At 33.0% G+C, this 20,465-nt stretch overlaps 2 protein-coding genes, 1 long non-coding RNA gene and 1 pseudogene across 8 annotated transcripts; 2 read left to right on the forward strand and 2 right to left on the reverse strand.

Annotated features, from left to right (window-relative positions):
* Positions 1 to 369: 369 nt before the first annotated feature.
* Positions 370 to 1,608, forward strand: LOC104791557 (peroxiredoxin-2E, chloroplastic). Its single transcript, XM_010517476.3, has one exon. The coding sequence runs from the start codon at positions 784 to 786 to the stop codon at positions 1,480 to 1,482; it is 699 nt and encodes a 232-aa protein (XP_010515778.1). The 5' UTR covers positions 370 to 783; the 3' UTR covers positions 1,483 to 1,608.
* Positions 1,609 to 1,967: 359 nt separating this feature from the next.
* LOC104699097 (cytochrome P450 76A1-like) lies at positions 1,968 to 4,129 on the reverse strand. Of its 4 annotated transcripts, none has more exons than XM_087455543.1 (3): positions 3,586 to 4,129; positions 2,882 to 3,297; positions 1,968 to 2,736 (listed from the first exon to the last, which is right to left on the reverse strand). In XM_087455543.1, the coding sequence occupies exons 1-3, from the start codon at positions 4,091 to 4,093 to the stop codon at positions 2,698 to 2,700; spliced, it is 963 nt and encodes a 320-aa protein (XP_087311669.1). In that variant the 5' UTR covers positions 4,094 to 4,129; the 3' UTR covers positions 1,968 to 2,697. The 4 variants fall into 4 exon arrangements, with proteins under 4 accessions (XP_087311669.1, XP_087311667.1, XP_087311666.1 ...); XM_087455541.1 differs by having other exon boundaries at positions 1,968 to 2,752; XM_087455540.1 differs by having other exon boundaries at positions 1,968 to 2,752; positions 3,520 to 4,129.
* Positions 4,130 to 9,330: 5,201 nt separating this feature from the next.
* Positions 9,331 to 12,882, reverse strand: LOC104791558 (uncharacterized). 2 transcript variants are annotated; one of them, XR_768924.3, is made up of 6 exons: positions 12,577 to 12,882; positions 11,313 to 11,363; positions 10,680 to 10,753; positions 10,144 to 10,573; positions 9,965 to 10,063; positions 9,331 to 9,805 (listed from the first exon to the last, which is right to left on the reverse strand). It is a non-coding gene; the product is annotated as an uncharacterized LOC104791558 (long non-coding RNA). The 2 variants fall into 2 exon arrangements; XR_768925.3 differs by having other exon boundaries at positions 10,654 to 10,753.
* A 3,193-nt stretch (positions 12,883 to 16,075) lies between these two features.
* LOC104791559 (zinc finger CCCH domain-containing protein 18-like) lies at positions 16,076 to 19,121 on the forward strand (annotated as a pseudogene). The gene is made up of 6 exons (XR_015559633.1): positions 16,076 to 16,200; positions 16,663 to 17,574; positions 17,667 to 18,096; positions 18,194 to 18,334; positions 18,419 to 18,524; positions 18,604 to 19,121. The product of XR_015559633.1 is annotated as a zinc finger CCCH domain-containing protein 18-like (transcript).
* The last annotated feature ends 1,344 nt before the right edge of the window (positions 19,122 to 20,465 follow it).

Here is a 20,465-nt window from a genome sequence, read left to right on the forward strand (position 1 = left end):
TAAACGTCACAAGTAGAAGAGATGAAACTCTTATTTGCGTCTGTTGTATTATCTATTTAAAGCATCGAAACTATGATGTAAACACACAAGTTTTTCAGTTTATTAATAATACCACAAGTTTTGATTATACTATGTTTTATCTTCTTGGCAGGAAAATATTTTATTACCTTTTTTCTTTTGTACGTGGAGTTGATGAAATCTTCAAATTCATCGTCTCTTTGTTCTTGACATGACTCCATCGATGGAAGATCGATCGTCTCGCTAGTAAACACGTTCAAAAGATATAAGAAACTACGATTATTCATCAAGAGCCAACTGCTGCAACTAGCCATAACAAAGCTTTTCGAGAAATCGAATCCGAGGTTTTCTAGGTTGTCAAACTTGTTTTCACTGGGATCGTACAAATAAGTCAAATCTTCGTGGAAAAAGAATTCGCAATAGATACATAGGTAGCGTACATTCTCTTGAAACATCATACCAATGTGAGCAAACAGTTCTCGCTCGACGAAAATCTTTAGTCCCTAATCCTTCAAAGATTATTCTCAAAACATCGGAACAAAGGTTGGACCAATCACTACGAATTCTAGACATTGTTTCTTGTCTCCGTAGTGCTAACGATACCAATGGCGATTAGGGTTTGACTTTTAAACCCTAAATATCTTAAAAAGTAAACATACAGGCCCATACGGTAGATACAATTTAAGCCCATTAAGGCCCAATCTGTCTCATCATCTTAAACAAATCACAAACCTGAAGTCATCCCTCTTCACCTAAACAGCATCAATGGCGACATCTCTCTCCGTTTCTAGATTCATCTCCTCCTCCGCAACCGTTATCTCCGTCGCTAAGCCGTTACTTTCCCCCACCGTATCCTTCACCGCGCCGCTCTCCTTCAATCGCTCCCTCGCTCCTAACCTCTCTCTCAGATTCCGCAGCCGCCGCACCAGCTCCGCCGCAACCAGATCCTTCGCGACAACGCCAGTCACCGCCTCCATTTCCGTCGGAGACAAGCTCCCAGACTCAACTCTCTCATACCTCGATCCATCCACCGGAGACGTCAAAACAGTAACCGTCTCATCCCTCACCGCCGGGAAGAAAGCGATCCTATTCGCAGTCCCCGGCGCATTCACACCGACCTGCTCGCAGAAACACGTCCCTGGATTCGTATCCAAAGCAGGAGAGCTCAGATCTAAAGGCATCGATGTAATCGCCTGTGTCTCCGTCAACGACGCGTTCGTGATGGAAGCGTGGAGGAAAGACCTCGGAATCAACGACGAGGTGATGCTGTTGTCCGATGGAAACGGTGAGTTCACAGGGAAGCTTGGAGTTGAATTGGATTTGAGGGATAAGCCTGTTGGACTCGGAGTTAGGTCAAGGAGATACGCGATTCTGGCTGAGGATGGTGTTGTGAAGGTTCTGAACCTCGAAGAAGGTGGTGCTTTCACTAACAGTAGTGCTGAGGATATGCTTAAAGCTCTCTGATTCTGAAATTTTTCTTCTTTGTTTGAATTGTGTTTTACTTTTGTGTTTAGTTTCTTTTTCTGATGTACGAATCGTTGGATTTGTAAACTGGAATAAATGAATCAGAGGCGTTTTGTTTTGTGAACATTGGATTAGCGTTTGCGTTTTATGTCACTATGTTTGTGAAGTTGGTGTTCTCTGATTTGGTACCGGTAGGAGGCAGTCTAGCGACGTCGTTTGATGATGACTGTTGTTGAGTGGTTTGCTCAGAATATTCTAGAAATCTAATCTAACTATTAGTAAGGTTGTTTAGCAACTAAACCCAAAGGAATGCTCCAAAAGGCACATCTATGTATGGGAGATTGGAGAGACCCACAAAAGATATCTCTTTTGGAACAGACGTTGGGGCTTTGGTTGCTAATTGCATGCCACGTCTTACGTGCTAACGTTTGCATCGATGCACATATTACAAAAGAAGACAATGACAATGACAATAACACCAAATGTGGTCAACTTCGGCTATGTCAGTTGAACCGAATCAATTCATTGACAATAACGCCTTATTCGCATCTTTTGGGGTATACATATTGGATTGCTTTGGGTATGTAAGTGTTAAAAAGTACACATTCATGTGAAGAAAACAAAGATTAAAAAAAAAAATAACTGCTTAGCCTAGATAAGGAATTGGAATCGCTTCCAAAGGAACAGATTTTTTCAATGTAATACCAATTCTTTCTCCCATATCCATTTCTTCTGCGCTAAGCCCATTTTCCAAGGCCCAATCAAACGACCTTACCATCGATCCAATGGCTAACGGCAAGATCCGTGACGCTAAAGGCAAAGCTGGACACATCCGTCTACCCGATCCAAACGGCAAGAACTCGAAATCCTGTCCCTTGAAGTCTCGGGGATTCGAGTCGGATATAAATCTTTCCGGTTTGAACATAACCGGGTCGATCCATGTTTTAGGATCGCGCCCGATTGCCCATACGTTAACCAAGACTTGTGTTTCTTTGGGGATAGTGTATTTGCCGAAGATGTGACATGTTGACATAGCCTTGTGTGGGACTAGGAAAGGCAGAGGTGGGTGTAACCTTAAGGTTTCCATGATAACAGCTGAGAGATAGGGAAGGTTGGGAAGGTCTTCTTCTTGGAGCTTTTGGTCAGGGGATTTGAAATATGTTCGGAGTTCGGTTTGGAGTTTGGTTAAGGTTCTTGGGTTGTGTAGTAGCTCCGCTAGTGCCCACTCCAACGTGCTTGTTGTCGTATCCGTCCCTGCCGTAAACATTTCCTATCAATAAAATTTAAATTGTATAAAAATATTTGACGTTTTCTCTTATATAATTAAATGTAAACTTTTTCTAAACACATAATTAAAGTGACAAATACAAAATCGAGATATATGGCGGGTAAAACTTACGAAAACAATAACGTTGATATCTCTTGCTGAGAAGCTACAAGGTTCTTCTAGGTCGACTCCATCGCCGCCACGAAACTCCAAAAGAACATCTAAGTAATCCTTTGTCTTCTCGTCGCTCCCTTCTCTCTCCCTAACCTCTGATCGTTCTCTGATGAACTCTCCGGTGATCTCAAAGGCTTTCTCCACGTGGAACTGTGTTTTTCTTCTGATTCCTTGTGGGTCAATGAATCTTAGCAAAGGGAAGAAATCGGCAACGTTGGGTTTCCCGGCGAACTCCATCACTTTCCTGGTGTGGTAAAAGAACTCGGACCCTCTTTTTGAATCGGGATCGAGCAATTCTCTCGAAAACATGAGGTTTCCTATGAGGTTAAACGCCATCAAGAAGAAGTATCTCCCCACGTCGATTGTTTTTGTACCTGATAAGAAATAAATTTGTAAAAGTGTTTATAAAATATACATTAGAATCAATATAATTAATTAATATACGAAGGATAATTCTTAAAAGAAAATTAAATTCTTAAAACTTTGAAACTTTTAAATTCTCCTAAAAATAAGTAACATAATATTTTGAATAATTATATAATCACACCAACCAATGATATATATGTATAGCTAAAATGGTTTGTATCAGTGAGTACCAAGAACGTTGTTGCTGAGCGTCACACATGTGTTGTTGATAAAAGGAAATCTAATATAATACGCACCGTTTTGGCCACCTTCCTTGACGAACCGAAGCATCTGCTCAACACACTTAGAACGTACATCACTCATAGCATCAAGACGGCGCGTGACAAAGAACTGAGTGGTGCAGAGTCGCCGCAGCATCCGCCAATACGCACCGTACTGAGCCGTGATGAGCGAGGTGTCACTACTCTTCCTTCCTTTCATCGCCTCGTAAATCTTCCGGCCAGCCAACGGTGCGTCGTGCTTCTTAAAAATCTCCCGAGCCACTTCGCTCGAAGAGATCACAACTGTCAGCATCGACCCGAGCCGCAAAGTCATGATAGGCCCGTGACGCCGTGAAAGTTTAGTCAATGAGTGGTGCGGCGGTGAACCAGCGAGTTGAAACATGTTGCCGATCACTGGCCAGGGATTTGGTCCCGGAGGCAGTCTCGTACGACTTTTGGTGTGGAGGAGACATGTAACGTATATGACAAGGGCAATGGATGTAAATAATCCAATTAACTCGTTGTTCGTTAATTGATTAATCATTTTTTGTTTTGTTTTGGTCTGAATATGAATACAAACCTTTCTACTTTATAGTTGTAATCAGGCCTCTTTATAAATCATGACAATGTTAAATAATTCATAGATCTTATGCAACCTTGTCGGTATTATGTTAGGAATCTTTATCGGATATAATCGCTTTGTAAGTACATTTCACTGTAAGCCCATTAAAGCATCCGATTATGTTAAGAAAGTTTAAGTGGGGCAAAAGTGCAAAACTAGAAGGCCCATTCGATGATTGTTGTAGAACCTCAGGAGCGTTTGTTGTGTACTTACTACTCACAGATCACTTAACGGATGTTAAAATATAAACACATGTTTCTGTAGATATATATAGCACATTAAAAACAACTTTAAGTGAGATATTGCTGTAGTGTAGTGGTTAAAAGTGAGTAAACTATGACTCTTTACCATGGTTCGACTCCAGATTCTATCAGAATCCTCACTTTTTAAATAAAGTAATTTCTCTTTTTTTATATCTCGATACAACCACGCTTGGTTATATTTTAACAGCTGTTAGTGTTAAGTGATCTGTGACGAACGTTATTTGAATTTAGCAATCATTTAAATATCAAATTACTTTAAGTCAATGATAATTTATATGAAGTATTTTTCTTCTAATCTAAAAAGATCAAATATTAAACATCCAAATAAAATATAAATAAAGTATTTTTTGGTTTTTTTTTCTTTAAAACTATAGGTACCAGCTTAGAATTTTAAAATTTTGTATGTGCTTAGTTTTTCCATACGAGTTTAATTACGTATCATAAATAAATAATATGAAATGCATGCATTAGAGCCAACAGATTTCTCCTATAAAAATTTTTAGTGGATATCTTTAATCATATTGTAGACCAAATTCAATACACATTTCTCACCCAATTCCTAATATCTTAACAGAAAAATATTAGAAAACAAAAAATTTCTAAATCTCAAAAAAAGGAGAAAATTAGAAATAGTGAAACCATAGTTAAGAAATCTATACAAAGCATACCAACTTACAATTTTAAAATTTTGTATGTGCTTACTTTTTGTAGATGAGTTCAATTATGTATCCTAAATAAAATAATATAAAATGCATACATACGTTAGAGCCAAGCCAACAAATTTATCATATAAAAAAGTTAATTCTTATGTTTCATAAAAAATGTCATTTTGAAACATTTCATACAAATTAAGAAAAGTATGAAATTATACATGTTTGTTTTTATTTAATAAGTGGTTAATGATTTAAATTCAATGAAAAAATCTTTAGATTTAGGGATACAAAAAAAATGTAACATTAAAAAGCACATTAGAAATATAGAATAACACCCCAAAAAAATTTCTCAAATGACACATTGTTAAACAGAGGAAATATTAATTAACTATCTCTATTATTTTTTTTCCAGATTATTATGGAAAATATATAGGTTACAAGAATATGAGACTTTTCAATCTGTTATGGATCATAGTATCCACAAATATTCTTCGTGGTGCTCAATTTTTTTTCAGTTTTATTTCTTTTTGTTATATCAAAACTCATTATATTACTATTTATTATATTCTTTTTTTTTTATATTTAATAGTACTATTTTATCCAAACTCTTTACAAAATTATACGGTTTACCATAATCAACAATATTATAGCAAAATAAAAATGTAACATATTCTAATTTGTTATGAGTCGTATATATCCATAAATATTTTCCGCGCTGTAGCTCGGATCTGGTCTTACTTTAGGTTTTTAAAGATTCAAAACTGGAATAAAACTCAATAATAACAAGGTTAAAAATATATATTCCCTTCTCCATCCTAAACATGCAAGTATGAACAAAAGTATTCTATTTTAAAGTTTCAATCAACAAAATACCTAATTCTATAAATATCCATTAAACATATGCCCACAATTTTTTCATCCAAAAAGAAAAAGAAAAAAACCCAGTAAATGGGCCATACCATTTTTCCAAAGAAAACACTGATTATCACGTAGGGTCTTCTTCGCTCTGCGGACATTTGACGCCACGTCACCTGAGGTGACGCACCACGTCTGTCTAACTCGAGTTGTACTATACAAGAGAAGAAGAGAGACTTGTCGTCAAATTGTGATAAAACCCAAGCTAATCATTCATTTTGTCCTCTTCTTTTGCGTCCTCTGTTGATTAAAAATCTAAAGTTTTTTTTTTTGTCAACTGGTTTTGATTATATTATATAAGGAATATCATGACCAAGAGAGTAATATACAAGATTGAGCTAACAGAACCTCAAAAATCTAAAGTCAAACCATCTCAAAATGAGTAAAAATGAGTGTAATTTTTTTTTCTTTAACTAAACCCATCTTTGTTATGGTCAATGATAATAGATTTATATATATTTTTTTTCTGCTGATTTTTTTTGTGGTAAAATATATTAATATGTTTTATATTTTTGAAATTTAATTTTACAGGCTTCAGATGAGGTCCATTATTGCATCGGTATACATGACCAACCAGCTTTTTTCCTTCATATTCTACAAAATCACAAAATACAGTTTATTACGTTTTTTAAAAATTTATTTTTATCTGTTGCAGTATGTGTTGATTATCATTTATAATTTAATTTCTTGTTACTTAAAATTTTCAAACTAATTTTTGTTACAGAAATCGTCGTCAGAGATTCCTAGAATGACTGGCAAAAAGTGAATGCCAACATATGAAACGCACATCAGCAAGGTGAAGTGTCCCCTAGGCACTATACCAGTGTAAAACGTAACCGATTTGGATCATCGGGTAAAACCCTAAACGGGCACGGTTAACGGTAGTTACCAACACGATGTACGTAAAGCGGTTAATCCTAATATATACTATTTTACTGTATTTGTTACACGTTTTAAACTGTGTAGATTCAAGAAAGTATACGTTTTAGTCTATACTTTTTTCTTTATAGTGTATTAGTGTATTATGGTCAAACGAAACTTTTATTTCAAATGTTTCTGTTTCTGGCCTTATGGCCGAAGGTTTTTCCATATCATGTATGTTAGTTTTCATATTGTATATTGCTGGGCCTGTATGTACGTAGCTTAGATTAGAGAATATCCTAATATTTAACTGGGCCGGGTCTGATTTTTTTTCTTATTGAATTTTGGAATCAAGATCAATGTTTTTTTGTATCTATTGTCAGACATCATAATTAGAAGTTTGTTTAGTTTACAAATATTATAGAACAGTAGTAAATGTTTTAGAAATTAGCCGTTTATAACTTTATATTAATTGTAGTATCTTTTTGGTTGAAAATAATAGTATGCAGAGGTGACTACGGATAACCAACAGAAACTGTATGGGACCATAGCTACGATTAACTTGTGGGAACCAGTTGTTGAAAACCGTGGCGAGTTGAGTATTTCCCAAGTTTGGATAACTTCGGGAAAGTATGAGACAAAAGATCTCAACACTATTGAAGTCGGCTGGCAGGTTTGGAATACTATGTTTTTTTGCTTTGTATTGGTTATTTCTTTCATAATCCGTTAATTTAATTATAAAAATGTGATTAATACAATAAATAATTTTTATTATTTAACTATTTAGGTGTGTGAGCTGTTATACAATGACAACAAGCCAAGATTGTTCATTTATTGGACGGTACGTCTCACTTTTATTTTATTTTGTACTTATCTCACATTTTCAAACATAAATTACCTTATTTTATTACTATAATCTATTAATTAGTATTAAGTTAAAATTTCAAACTTATCCATAATTTTATTATATAAAATTTAGTTTTCAAAGTTAGTAACTCATATAATCGTGACATGTGTCAAGCATATCGATAATATTTTGACATGTGTCAAAAGAAATTTTATTTAATAATTATAAAAAATTAAAAAAACTGAAACATAAAAGGATTACAATTAATATTTTTGAAAAGTATATAAAAACGAAAGTAATATATTATATCAGTAATTTTAATAGGAAAGTTATCTATTAAATTCCAAATTTTACTAGGAAAATATGTGCAATTATTAAGGAAAATATTTGCAATTTAATTGTAATTATTATTTATTATAATCATATAGTAAAAAGAAATTTATACAGAAAACTGATTACAATATAAATTTTTTTAAGGTGTTAAAATTAGTGATTAACATAATATAAAGAAAAATAAGATAATCAAAATAAGAAATTAATGTAATTTTTTAAGTTTTTCAATCGGTTAATGATTTGATAGCGTATTCAATAGTATGTTATTATATAAACCTTAGTTTTCAAAGTTAGTAATTCCTTCTCTATATATATATATATAACAAAATTTAGTTCTCAAGAAGTGTTAACTCATTTACATATATATAGTAGAAGCTCTATCTTAGCATACACAAAAAATAAACTTAGTCAGGGAGATCTCTTACCAAATCCGTCACAGATCATAATAGTTAGAGGGGGTATTGAACTTGATTTTTAAAGGATTATGTAGGATTTTAATATTTTAGAATTTTGAAAAATTTTAATGAGATTTTAGAAGATTTGATTATTTTTAGAGTTTTTATATTAAAAAAGAAAGAAAATGAAATGTGATTTTGCGAGATTTTATTATAAACTTTGAATGACTTTAGAATATTTCACAATCCAAAAAAAAGGAAAATTTGACTCAAATATTTTCAACGACACATTCAAAATTGTGATATTTTGGTTTATTTTGTGAGAGAATGGGATGTGTAGAGAGGGGAGAGAAGTAGACGTCATGGAGCTTTTGGGAACACTGGTGGGGTCTGTTTATCAATGTCATGGCCGTGGAAAGCCTCGGTGGTGGTGGAGGAGCAACGCCGGAGTAACTGGAAGGTGGAGAAAAGAAGAACAAGAAAGAGTTAAGAAGGAAATAAGAACAGTTTGAAGAGGCGACTTTGGAGGCTCGTCGGGCGCCGGATTTGACATCAGTTTATCAATCTAAAATCACCAGCGCGTTCACTATCATGCCACGAGCTCGTAGCAACTGACGGAAGTCCGATCGGAGTTATATTCAAGAAGTTATGTGGTTTGCTTCCTGCGCAAGACATATCTGAAACAGTACGAACCTGCAACCCTAGAAATCAGATTCGAGGTTATCTCCTTGGAACAGCGTTTGGTGGTCCAAAACTTACCTGATCGAGCTGAGATTTGGTGGGGAGTTTCACGGTACGACAACCTAAATATTCAACGGTGGGATCGTGATTTTAACTGTTAGTTAAGGTTTTACCACAATTCAGGATATAAAACATCCAAAATAAACCAAAATATCACAAAATTGTGCATTTTCATCAGTTTTAATGCAGAGCACAAATGAAGTAGCAAAATAACCCAGAAAATTATGAAATTTGGTGGAAATATCAACAACAGTCATACTAAGACACAGGAAAAAGCAGATGATGATTTCGATTTACAGTTTAATAGTTACGGCCACTTTCCCAGAACATATCCAAAATAATTCAACCTGCAAGTAGCCAACTTTGAGCCCAATTTCCCAGAGAACTACAGCAGCGTCAAACATACTTCCTCAAGTCCGACCGTTCTATAGATAGTTTCCTCGTTTTTGCAAACTGCAACATTGTACTTCCAGCTATCGACTGCACATGATCTGGATCACCGCATGATTGCACATCTGCAGGACTCGTGCCAGGAGGAACTCTTTGACCAGACTCAGCACCCCCATTTCTTTCATAATGCTTTCCAGGTGGTATTCGGCTCTTCTCACTTCTAGCAGAATGAGCATCTGAAAATAAAAGTAAACCTGTGACAAATGATCCAATGTTGTCGAATGCATATAAAAACGTAAATTACTTGTAACTTCTAAAACTAAGAGAGGCTCTCATAGCAAAAGAAGCCGATACTAACAAAACCAAGTAACTATCATTTCAGTCAAAGCACATACCATCAGTCTTATCCAGCACCTCGCAACCTATTCCAAGATGAGGTTTGCCTTGAGCTCCGTACCTGACTCTTTTGCCTCCTCCGTCTGAATTTTTTTGAACTGTCATATATTGAAGAATTATTTATGGTGTGGAAGACTGACTGTCAAACAAATGTGTGAGAGCGAGAGAGACTACGCACCTAAAGCAACGAATGCAGCTAGCTTACCAAACAGAGATGTTGGTGTTTTGATTCAGGAACGAAGCTTCAAGACTGTAATCGATCCTTCTCCCCCCAGTGTTGTTTCCCAGAAAAATATATTTTGATTGAAGGTTTGCAGAAATCGATCATCTCTTTTTTTTTTTTTTAAATCCTTCAAAATTCTATCTCAAATGGTATAATTTTGAGAGTGGTATCTATACTATTAATTGGGAAGCACTTAGGGATAAAAAAAAAAACAATTAAGTATGTATGACATACAATGCCCCTACGATTTACAAAAAGCAAGAAGAAGGAAAAAAACACATGAGGACAAAATGGTAATCTAACAGAAATAATGGAACGCGGATCCTTAGTAGTAAGTATTATCTTATTCGGATCCTGTTTAGAATACAATCGTTTCCAAACAGACCTGTGAACAAATTGTGTTAAATTATTAGGGAGATAAATATGTCAATTTATCACAAACAAAATATTATGTTAGGAACCAACCATAACAACACTCTTTCACATTATACCTCCACAAATCTGAATATTCGCAAAATGCCGTTTATGGCAACAACCCAATCTTGAAATATGATAATAATTATATCTGTCATAGAACACAATAAACAATTAGGGAGATAATTATGCTAATTTATCATAATACTATAAATACTGGCTTCCAGAGAATTAGAAACTAACCATATCAACACTCTTTGACATTAAAACCCCCAAAATCATAATATTTGAAACATACCGTTTATAGCAACTAACCAGTCTTGAAATACAATCATAATTATATTAAAAACGATAATCGAAAAAACAAATTGATATCTATGAAATATTAACAAATTAACAAATACAAGTCTAAAACCTTAACAACAAAAACTAAACCGATCATTATTAAAACCTGCACAAACAGTTACCAAAAATTATCATACCGAATATATCAATAACTGATTTCGCAAAAGACAAAGATATCAGTCATTTGAAAATATTCTTAATATCATACCAAAACGTTTTTTTCCTCAATTCATTGCAAACAATTAGGAAATCTAATAAAATTTTATCTGATTCAAATCAAAAAATATATAAGGTAAGATTTAATTACCTACTTAATCTTGAAATGCTATAAATACATGTTATTCATGAAAGCGGGATAATAATACCTTCATACTTTCTTCACTTTGTTTACGGCTTAACGGAAATGGCTGCGCTTCCTGCAATTCAAGTCGTAAACAAAATCTGTTCAAGACTAGCTGGAGAATTCAAGTTAAAATCATTCATACGTGGAAGCAATACACCACTTAGTCCAGAGAAACCATAGAAATGATTTTGTCTGATGTTTCGGTAAGCTTATATAAATAGTTTGTTTTATTTATGATATTCGTTTTTCATTAGTTTATTAGTTTATATATGTATGTTTCTATGCACTTTGCAGGAACCATGATTCATGCCACTGTTAAAAAACAACAACTCAGCATGTTTCAGAGAGTTATTGTTCCTGGAAAGTGGAGAATAAGCAAATCAATGATAAAATCAATCAGGATGAGAGCGATGAATAAAAAATGATGCCTTGATCACAAAGACCAAGGCCGAATCACTTGATGAGGTCCTATTATATTTAAAGCTTTATCTTCTTATATAATCGAAATAAGTTCCTAATCACATCTTATATTCTTAACAGGTTACCGACCATGAAAATTTACCATAACCAATCAATAATATGATTGGTAAGACCTATATTTTCTTGGTGTATGTGGAAAGAGAAATTTTGTGGGATGCCATGGTAAGGTCTCCTACAAGGTTTCTAAGGTACTATAAAAGGATGGCTTTCTAGCATAGTTAGTCATTGATGATTCAACTGAAATGGTGAATCCAACTACGATGGTGATCAGGTTCTAATACTATCTTATATTCTCTCGTGATCTGTTCTTTGCCTATAAGCTACTGTGGTTTACGTATAATTGAATTTTGCCTAATATCAGGTTTCACTCTCCTTGACTTATTTTACAAGAGACTAATGTGTCTACCCTTCTAATGGTGAGGCAACCGAACAATCATCCACCTCTAAGAAGTTGTATGTCCAACCAATAGACTTGGAGAAATATGAAGAGGAATTTGGTTTTAAGTTTTTTACTCTTAACTTTGAAGATAAACAACTCAATGATAAAACTTTAAGTTGAGAGTGATGAGAAAGATACATGAATTAAAACAATTCCAGTGAAACAAACAAAACCCACGAATCTTATTCAGAGAAACCACAATAAACCCCATGAATTATGAATTAAAACAAAAAAATAGAAATACCCAAATCTGTAGAAAACTAAAAGGCTAAAACTTGAATCTTTGAATTGAAGAAGTAATGAAAAATAGAGATGAAATTGATGGATCAATAACAAGGGTTGTGTATGCTCGGATTACAAGCAGTACCTTTGAGCATGAAAATGGTGGCGACAATGGTTGGAGCTGCGACTTATCTTGAGAAGCACCAGATCCAGTCCTCATAAGAGGTGCCGGAAAAGGCTCGGAGTAGGAACTGTAGGAATCTCATCTTTGATCAATCATGTGCAAGAGAATCAAGCATGAGAAGAAGAGAGTTAGTAAGAATAATTGCAGAAGAAATCATTGAAAGAAGAAGAGAGGAGGAAGACGAAGAGAAGAACAAAGTGTGGTTTTGTGTCAACGAAGAAAGAAAGAGCCAGCAAAGTCAAGGCCCAATTAATATTGGGTTTCGTTAGTTTAAGACAAAAACAAATTCTATGTCTAAGTAGTAGTAAGTGTTTAATTTGAGACCAACCCGCTGGTCTGACCGCCGGTTCAACCACCGGTTCACGGGTTTTAGCGGGTTTTTCTGGTTCTTTACGGGTTTTTATTTGTTACGGTTTTAGAGGTTACCTGGACCGTAATACCTACCGGGTCGCGGTTAGACCGGTCCGTGTCTAAAAACATTGGTTTATATACTTCCATAAATTTTTCTGACGGATACAGGATGAGATAAGACAGATTTTCTGTTCAAAAATAGATAAAATAATTCAAACTGTTATTTTAACACCGAACCCAAACCCGATTTAACACCCCTAATCAAACTGTTAAAAATATTTGGATTAGTTTATAAAATATACATGTAATATTATTTGACATTTTCATGTAAATAATCTTAAGTTTGTCTTTTAAATAAAACCCTACACGTATGTGCGGATCCGAATCTTAGATATTTTGCCGTTACATTTCTTTTCGGTTTTTTGTTTTCTTTTTGCTTTCCTTCCATCGAACCAATAAGAACAAAAACAATAACATTAAGACACATATTAATTGAAAACAATCAGCCCATATAAGTTGGTATTATTAACTTTTAAAAATAATTATCTAATAGAATACAAGTCATTCGAGATATGAATTTCAAAATCTTGAAAAATGATTTTTCAAAAATCAGAACTCATAATCCTGAAAAATATTTTTTTAAAAAAAAACCCCGCACGTACGTGCGGGTCCAATCCCTAGTTTATCAACTAAAAAAAAAGAAAGTCTCCTATAATCATTCAAAATATCATTTTAAAAAAAAGTTGTGATATTTTGAATAACAGAAGATTTAAGGTTGGTTTTATAAATTGTTGATTGAATAACAAGAGATTCTGAATTATTTTAAAGGAATTTACATAAATCTTAGTTGAATAACATTGGATTTCATACGATTTTTAAAAATTCTTAATTGAATAACAACAGATTTTAAGAATCTTCTACAATCCTTTAAAATATTAGTTCAATACCCCCTCTTAGTTTATTTTTTATAATTAGCAAAGCTGTGTTATATATGCTATTATTGGCAAAGGTTTATATTGTATATACACTACATACATACATATCAGTTATTAATATATAAAACATTTATCAACAAAATTATAAGATATTAATATAGTTGACTAGTTTTCTTTTTTTGAGCTATCAAAACAAAGTATTATTCATTATTCATACTGTTTTTTCAAAAAATATTTACATAATTTTTGGTTTTTCATTCATACTAATTTTGCGGAGACTCAATGTGTAGAGATAAATAAACAAATTTAATTATTTTTTATTATTTTTTTGGTAAAAGCTCTAAGCAAAAGCACATCATAAGCTAGGTCATAAAGATCTCGAACCAAATTAGCCGGAGATTACAATAATTTTAATTATCTTCTTTATTTGACATCATTGTGTGTTTATATATCTATAAATAGAAGGTATAAGAGTTATGTATCTGATCCCATATATGTGAAATTTGCATATATATATATACAACTAAATTGATGAAAAGCTTTACTAGATAAAAAATTATCATCTAAATTTTAATAACTATGAATCTTGTTGAGTAGGTTTAGTTATCAAAACAATCATTTTTAGTTGCCGAAAAATGTCGTTTAATCTACAATGTTAAAAAAAACCAATTTGCAAAATGTGAGTTCAACATCCCAAATATTGTGAGACAATATGTAGAGAAAATATATATATATATATATATATATATATATATATAAAGAAATATATATATATAAAAAGATATAAAGAAATATATAACAACTTTTAAAAAAACAAATAAAAGTCAAAATGTAAGCCAAGTCAGATTGATCTCAATTCGCCGATGATCATGATAGTAAGTTTATTCCTATTTTTAGCAAAGTGGTATCAATAAACACATGTGTATGTAGAGCTATAAGAGTTGTGTATATTATATATGCAAACAATATGCAAAGATATATATAGTAAAATCTCTAAGCATGTAGTAAAATCTCTAAAAGATATATAAGCAAAATAAAAATAAATATATATAGTAAAATCTCTAAGCATCTAAACATATATCAAAAGATAAATTAAGTCAGAGATTTCGTACCAAATCCGTCACAGATCACAATAATTAGTTTATTGCTATATTTAGCAAAACTATTTTATATATGTTATACTTGGCAAATGTCTATATAGTATATACACTACATACATATATACATGATACTAATATATAAAAATTATCAAGAAAATTATAAGATATATTAATATAGTACTTGATTAGTTTTATTTTGTAAGCTGTCAAAACACATTATTCATACTGTTTAAAATTAAACATTTACATCATTTTTTAGGTTTTCGTTCATCCTAATTTTGTTGTGAGTCAATGTGTAGAGATGGATAACAAATATAATATTTTTTAGAAAAAAATATTTGGTAAAAGCTATAAACATAAACACATCAGAAACTAGGTCAAATAGATCTTGAACGAAATTAGACGGAGATCACATTGGTTTTAATTATCTTTTTTATTTGATATGATTGAGTGTTTATATATACAAATACAAGGTATAAGATTTATGTATTGATCCTATATATGTGAAGTTTGCATATATATATATATAAGTCTTAAAGTATGAAAAGCTTTACTAGATAAAAAAAAATCATTATCTAAATTTTACTATGAATCTTGTTGAGTAGGTTTAGTTATCATAACAAATCATTTATTGGCAAAAAAAGTCATTTACAATGTTAAAAATGCAATTTACAAAATGTGAGTTCTTCATCCCTAATTTTGTGAGACACTATGTGGAGAAGATATATATATATATAAAGATAACACAATTAAAAAAAAACAATAAAATGATAAAAATTCCAAATAAAAGTAAAAAAAAGCCAAGTCAAGATCTCAATTCGTGGATGATCATGATAGTAAGTTCATTTGCTATTTTTAGCAAAGCTGTATATATATACACACATGTGTACGTAGAGCTATAAGAGTTGTGTATACTATATATACAAAATTGAAGTGACAACAAAAGTTGTTGTCTCACCGTTTGTTCCTTTTTAAGAGTGTTGGTTTGTGTTTTGTTTTTATTGTTTAGGAGTGGTGTTTTAAACAGACACACATACCAAAAACAAAGGAAACAAAAGAAGTAGAAGATAATATATGCAAATGACAAAAAAAACTTTGCTCAGGTGAAGAGGTGTCTCAGCTTTGATTTTTGGTTTATCTATTTCGTCAAAGACATTCTTTCTTCAATTCCCAAAGACTCTTCTCCTCTTGACACACAGGTAATCGATTATTTCATTTTTAGATCATTGTTTTTTTTTTTTGTTTAGATTGACTCAGTAAATTGTATATGTATTTTAATTTAGGCTTATATATATGCTCTATATTTAATTTATGAGTGTAATTTACCAAATATAATTTGTTTTCTTAGTTAAAAAGAATAGAGTAGATGTAAGAATCTTAAGTAAAAAAATATATACAAGAGTGTGTTGGGATTAAATTTTGTTTTGATTACATTGGCGACTCAGATTTGTCTAGTAGTTTTTCTTATCCGATCCATGACAATGTACATAGCTTTTGATCTTTGATTTACTTACGATGCAAATCTTTTTATATACGAACATGCAGGTGCGTTTATTAGTGAGCCTACATCATCTACTCACTTGTCCGATTTTATGATTTAATTAGTAGAGTTTGACTAAAACTTGTTATAATAATTTTTGAATGATTTGCTATATATGCAGGACATTTTTTGAGAGAAGACGTAACGTTACGTTACTAGAGATGAATTTCACAGAAGCTATGAATGTTGTGCACAACAGAGTCCATGAACTTGAGCCAGTGAATGCATCGAAGATCATTGGTTATCTCTTGTTGATGCAAGACCACAACGATCGTGACATGATCCGTCTCGCATTCTGTCCAGATTCGGTGATGCGTTCCATGATCAACTGTGTCATATATGAATTGGCTAAAAACTCTCATTACAACGTTCCTTCTTCTGATCACATTCAAATCCGTAAATTCAGACCATTCACCGGTTCATCATCAAACCAATCTCTTTTGGTTACTGTCTCTCCTCCTTCGGTTCTCTCCATGAGGACAAGTTTTTGGGAGAATACAAACGACATGGATTCATCATTGCAAAACAATGTTCAGTTCTTGAATTTTGAGGATTCTTCTATGAGTAGCCATGAATTCTCAACTAGTTTCTTCTCTCAGGAGAAACAAGGTTTGTCTTTGAGAACGAGTCGAAGATCACCGAGTTTACCGGAGTTTCCAGTCAAAATCTGCCATTACTTCAACAAAGGGTTCTGCAAACACGGCAACAACTGTAGGTACTTTCATGGACAAATCAAACCGGAGAGAGATAGTTTTTCTCAGATGTTCAATCCAAACAACAACATAAGCGACGATGAGCATGTTGTTTCCTCTTGTTCTCTTGAGAAGCTAGAAGGAGAGATCATTGAGCTACTCAAATCAAGAAGAGGTGTTCCAATTTCCATAGCTTCATTGCCAATGATGTACTATGAGAAGTACGGTAGGACCCTTCAAGCTGAAGGATATCTCACAGAGTCACAAAGACATGGCAAAGCTGGCTATAGCCTCACCAAGCTTCTTGCTCGCTTAAAGAACACCATCCGCCTCATCGACAGGTTAGTTAATTACTAAACACATTTTAACAACAAAATAGTCAAGGAAGTATAGTTTAGGTGTTGTTTTGGTAAATGGTGTTTGAACTTTGTAGGCCTCATGGGCAACATTCAGTTGTACTAGCAGAAGATGTATCAAAATTTGTGGAATACACGGAGATCAGAGAAACGAACAAGGAGCGATTCTTGCTGGTTCTAGACAGATTTACTTAACATTTCCGGCAGAGAGTAGTTTCAGTGAATATGATGTTTCAAACTACTTCTCCAAATTCGGACCAATGGAAGATGTAAGGATTCCTTTTCAGAAAATGAGAATGTTTGGATTTGTAACTTTTGCTTACACCGAAACCGCCAAACACATTCTTGCTAAAGGAAATCCTCATTTCATTTGTGGAGCTCGTGTTCTAGTCAAGCCATATCGGGAAAAATCATGCTCCAGTAGATACATTGGCTACAACAAGCCTCTACACGACATCCGGTATGGATCTCGATACATTGACAAAGACACAGAGATGAACACTACTGGTTAGTACATTCTTGAAACCTTTTTCTCTGTATATATATACCAATCTTGTCTTTACTATTTTACCTAAATTGTTTATTTTGTGTTGCTTGCTTTTAGTGCCGATGCGGGTTAGCGAGAGCTCAAGACTAATGAAAAAGCAATTTCTTGAGGAACACATGCAATCAGTTTCTAGGTCCTTACCTAATGATTACTCTTATGTCGGTTTCTCTTCCAATGATTTCAAGCTAACAACAGATGGTAACTATAACTCTTCTTAGAACATAATATGATCTCAATATTAAATAATAAAAAGGTAAACTGCATGACTTTCTTTATTTGTAGAGGAGGAACAAGAAGAACAAGCGGGACGGCTGAGCTATCTTCTGGATTATCTAAACACCGAAGATAACATTATGAACACATGCACTACCTACAAATACAATGATAGGTATGCAATAATTTTTTATATAATAAACAAACAGATTTTAAGAATTTTTTTAGTACTTCATATTATTTTTTTTCATCAGGAGGATACACTGTGAAGTTTTAGACAGCCAAGACTTAAATCTACCCGATAGTCCATTTTCTTCCCTACATAGAGAGACGACTGTTCATCGAACCAAAGTGACAAAGGAAAATAGGAGCACAAAGGTTAGAGGAAATTTCAAAAAAATTAATCACTCCATCATCTTTGTCTTTGGGCTTAGAGTACTGGGAGGGAGACTTTGAGTTTAGAGTGTTTTAGTGGATGGCATAGAGAATTTAGGTTCTTTAGCAATACCATCACATAGAAAAATGGGAGACAAAGAGACACACAACATAAAGAATCTGTTTGTACAACAATAAGAGGTGAGCACAGTTAATGAAACACACATGGATTATGACTAATTAAAACGTTTATGATGGTTTAGTTTTCTATTGGTTTTTAACCTTAATTTGTTATGCAAGGCTGGATCATATTTCATTGTATCATATGACGAATCCGTCTAGTTTTAAGAACACGGTTTAGAAAAGTGTGTAGGTTGTTAACGATGAATCTTCTCTATATTTTTTTTCTCATGAATGTTTGAACACATGCATACACAGTGAATATGAGATCGATAACATGCAAAAATACAAAACTATGGAAAATAATATTCTAAGAATGCTATAATCACGCGGTCAAAACAAGTTAGCGTGGATGGGTATCATTAAAGGAGGAGGAATATTAATAGGAAAAATACCAAATCGGGATCTCGAAACCGTGTTCTTGTGAAGCGATCAAAATGTGGTGTTTACAAATTGCACACAATGTAGTTTATTCGAAGGATTATAATACAAGAGAAAATAATGACAACAATCTGGAAAATGTTGTTGCGAATTACCCAACAAAATAATAGCAATGTTGACCGAAGAAAATAGAAATTATATTCTTCTCGTGTTCAATAAAACATGAGATACGTACGTACCAAATGGACATGTGTATGTTAACGTACCACCTGACATGCACAATAAGCGTTTGGATTACAAACTCCTACCAAGTCCTAACAATTAACACACCATGGCCGACCAAAGTTCTCGCATATGCTCTAAAAGAGGCGCGTGGGAATTGTTTGACCCCTCCCCCACGAAACTAAACTATCCGGTCGTAAAAAATCATCCACAGCTCCACGTGCCTACTAGCTCTTTACGATTTTAGTCCTAAACAATTAGCTTATTGCAGATCCAGTTTCTATGGTGTATAATAAAATAATGTAATTTTCACCCAGTCCTTCTAGTTTTAGCTTGATGTTATTTAAATGCATATATTTTACATTCGTACTATTTATCGTATCATCTTTATTAATGTAATTACTAAAATAAATAATTCAAAAACTACAAAACATTATCAAATACGATGTCTATGTTGTTAAATTGTAATCTATTTTTTAATAGAACTTAAATTCTTATGATTTTTTCTTTCAATTAATAAGAATGGACTTTCAATTGATATAATTATGGAACAATTTATTATATTTTTTCTTTCTTTGATTTTTTCCACTTTCAGCTATTAAAAAAGCTATCTCATATATAAATATATTTACTAATGTATTTTTCCAAATTTTTGTTTCTCTTTAGTTCTTAGAGAAGTCCTTTTTCTTTCCAAAGTAAAAATTTCAACAATCTTAAAAGTAATAATTTTGTATAATACAAAATTGGTTCATTACCTAATCACTGAATATATATATGCTGAGTATTTAAGAGATGTAAACTATTACATATATGCCCAAACGTTTCACGCCAAATTCTTTATAATTGGGATATGTTGATGAGTTGAATATTTTATGATATCGACAATTCAAGAATGAATTAAAGAAAAACAAAATTGTCTTTTTAAAAATCTGACCAAATATTTTCGTCGTGCAACTAT

Source organism: Camelina sativa, chromosome 6, assembly GCF_030686135.1.
Source record: "Camelina sativa cultivar CO46 ecotype springtype chromosome 6, ASM3068613v1".
Classification (NCBI taxonomy): Eukaryota; Viridiplantae; Streptophyta; class Magnoliopsida; order Brassicales; family Brassicaceae; genus Camelina; species Camelina sativa.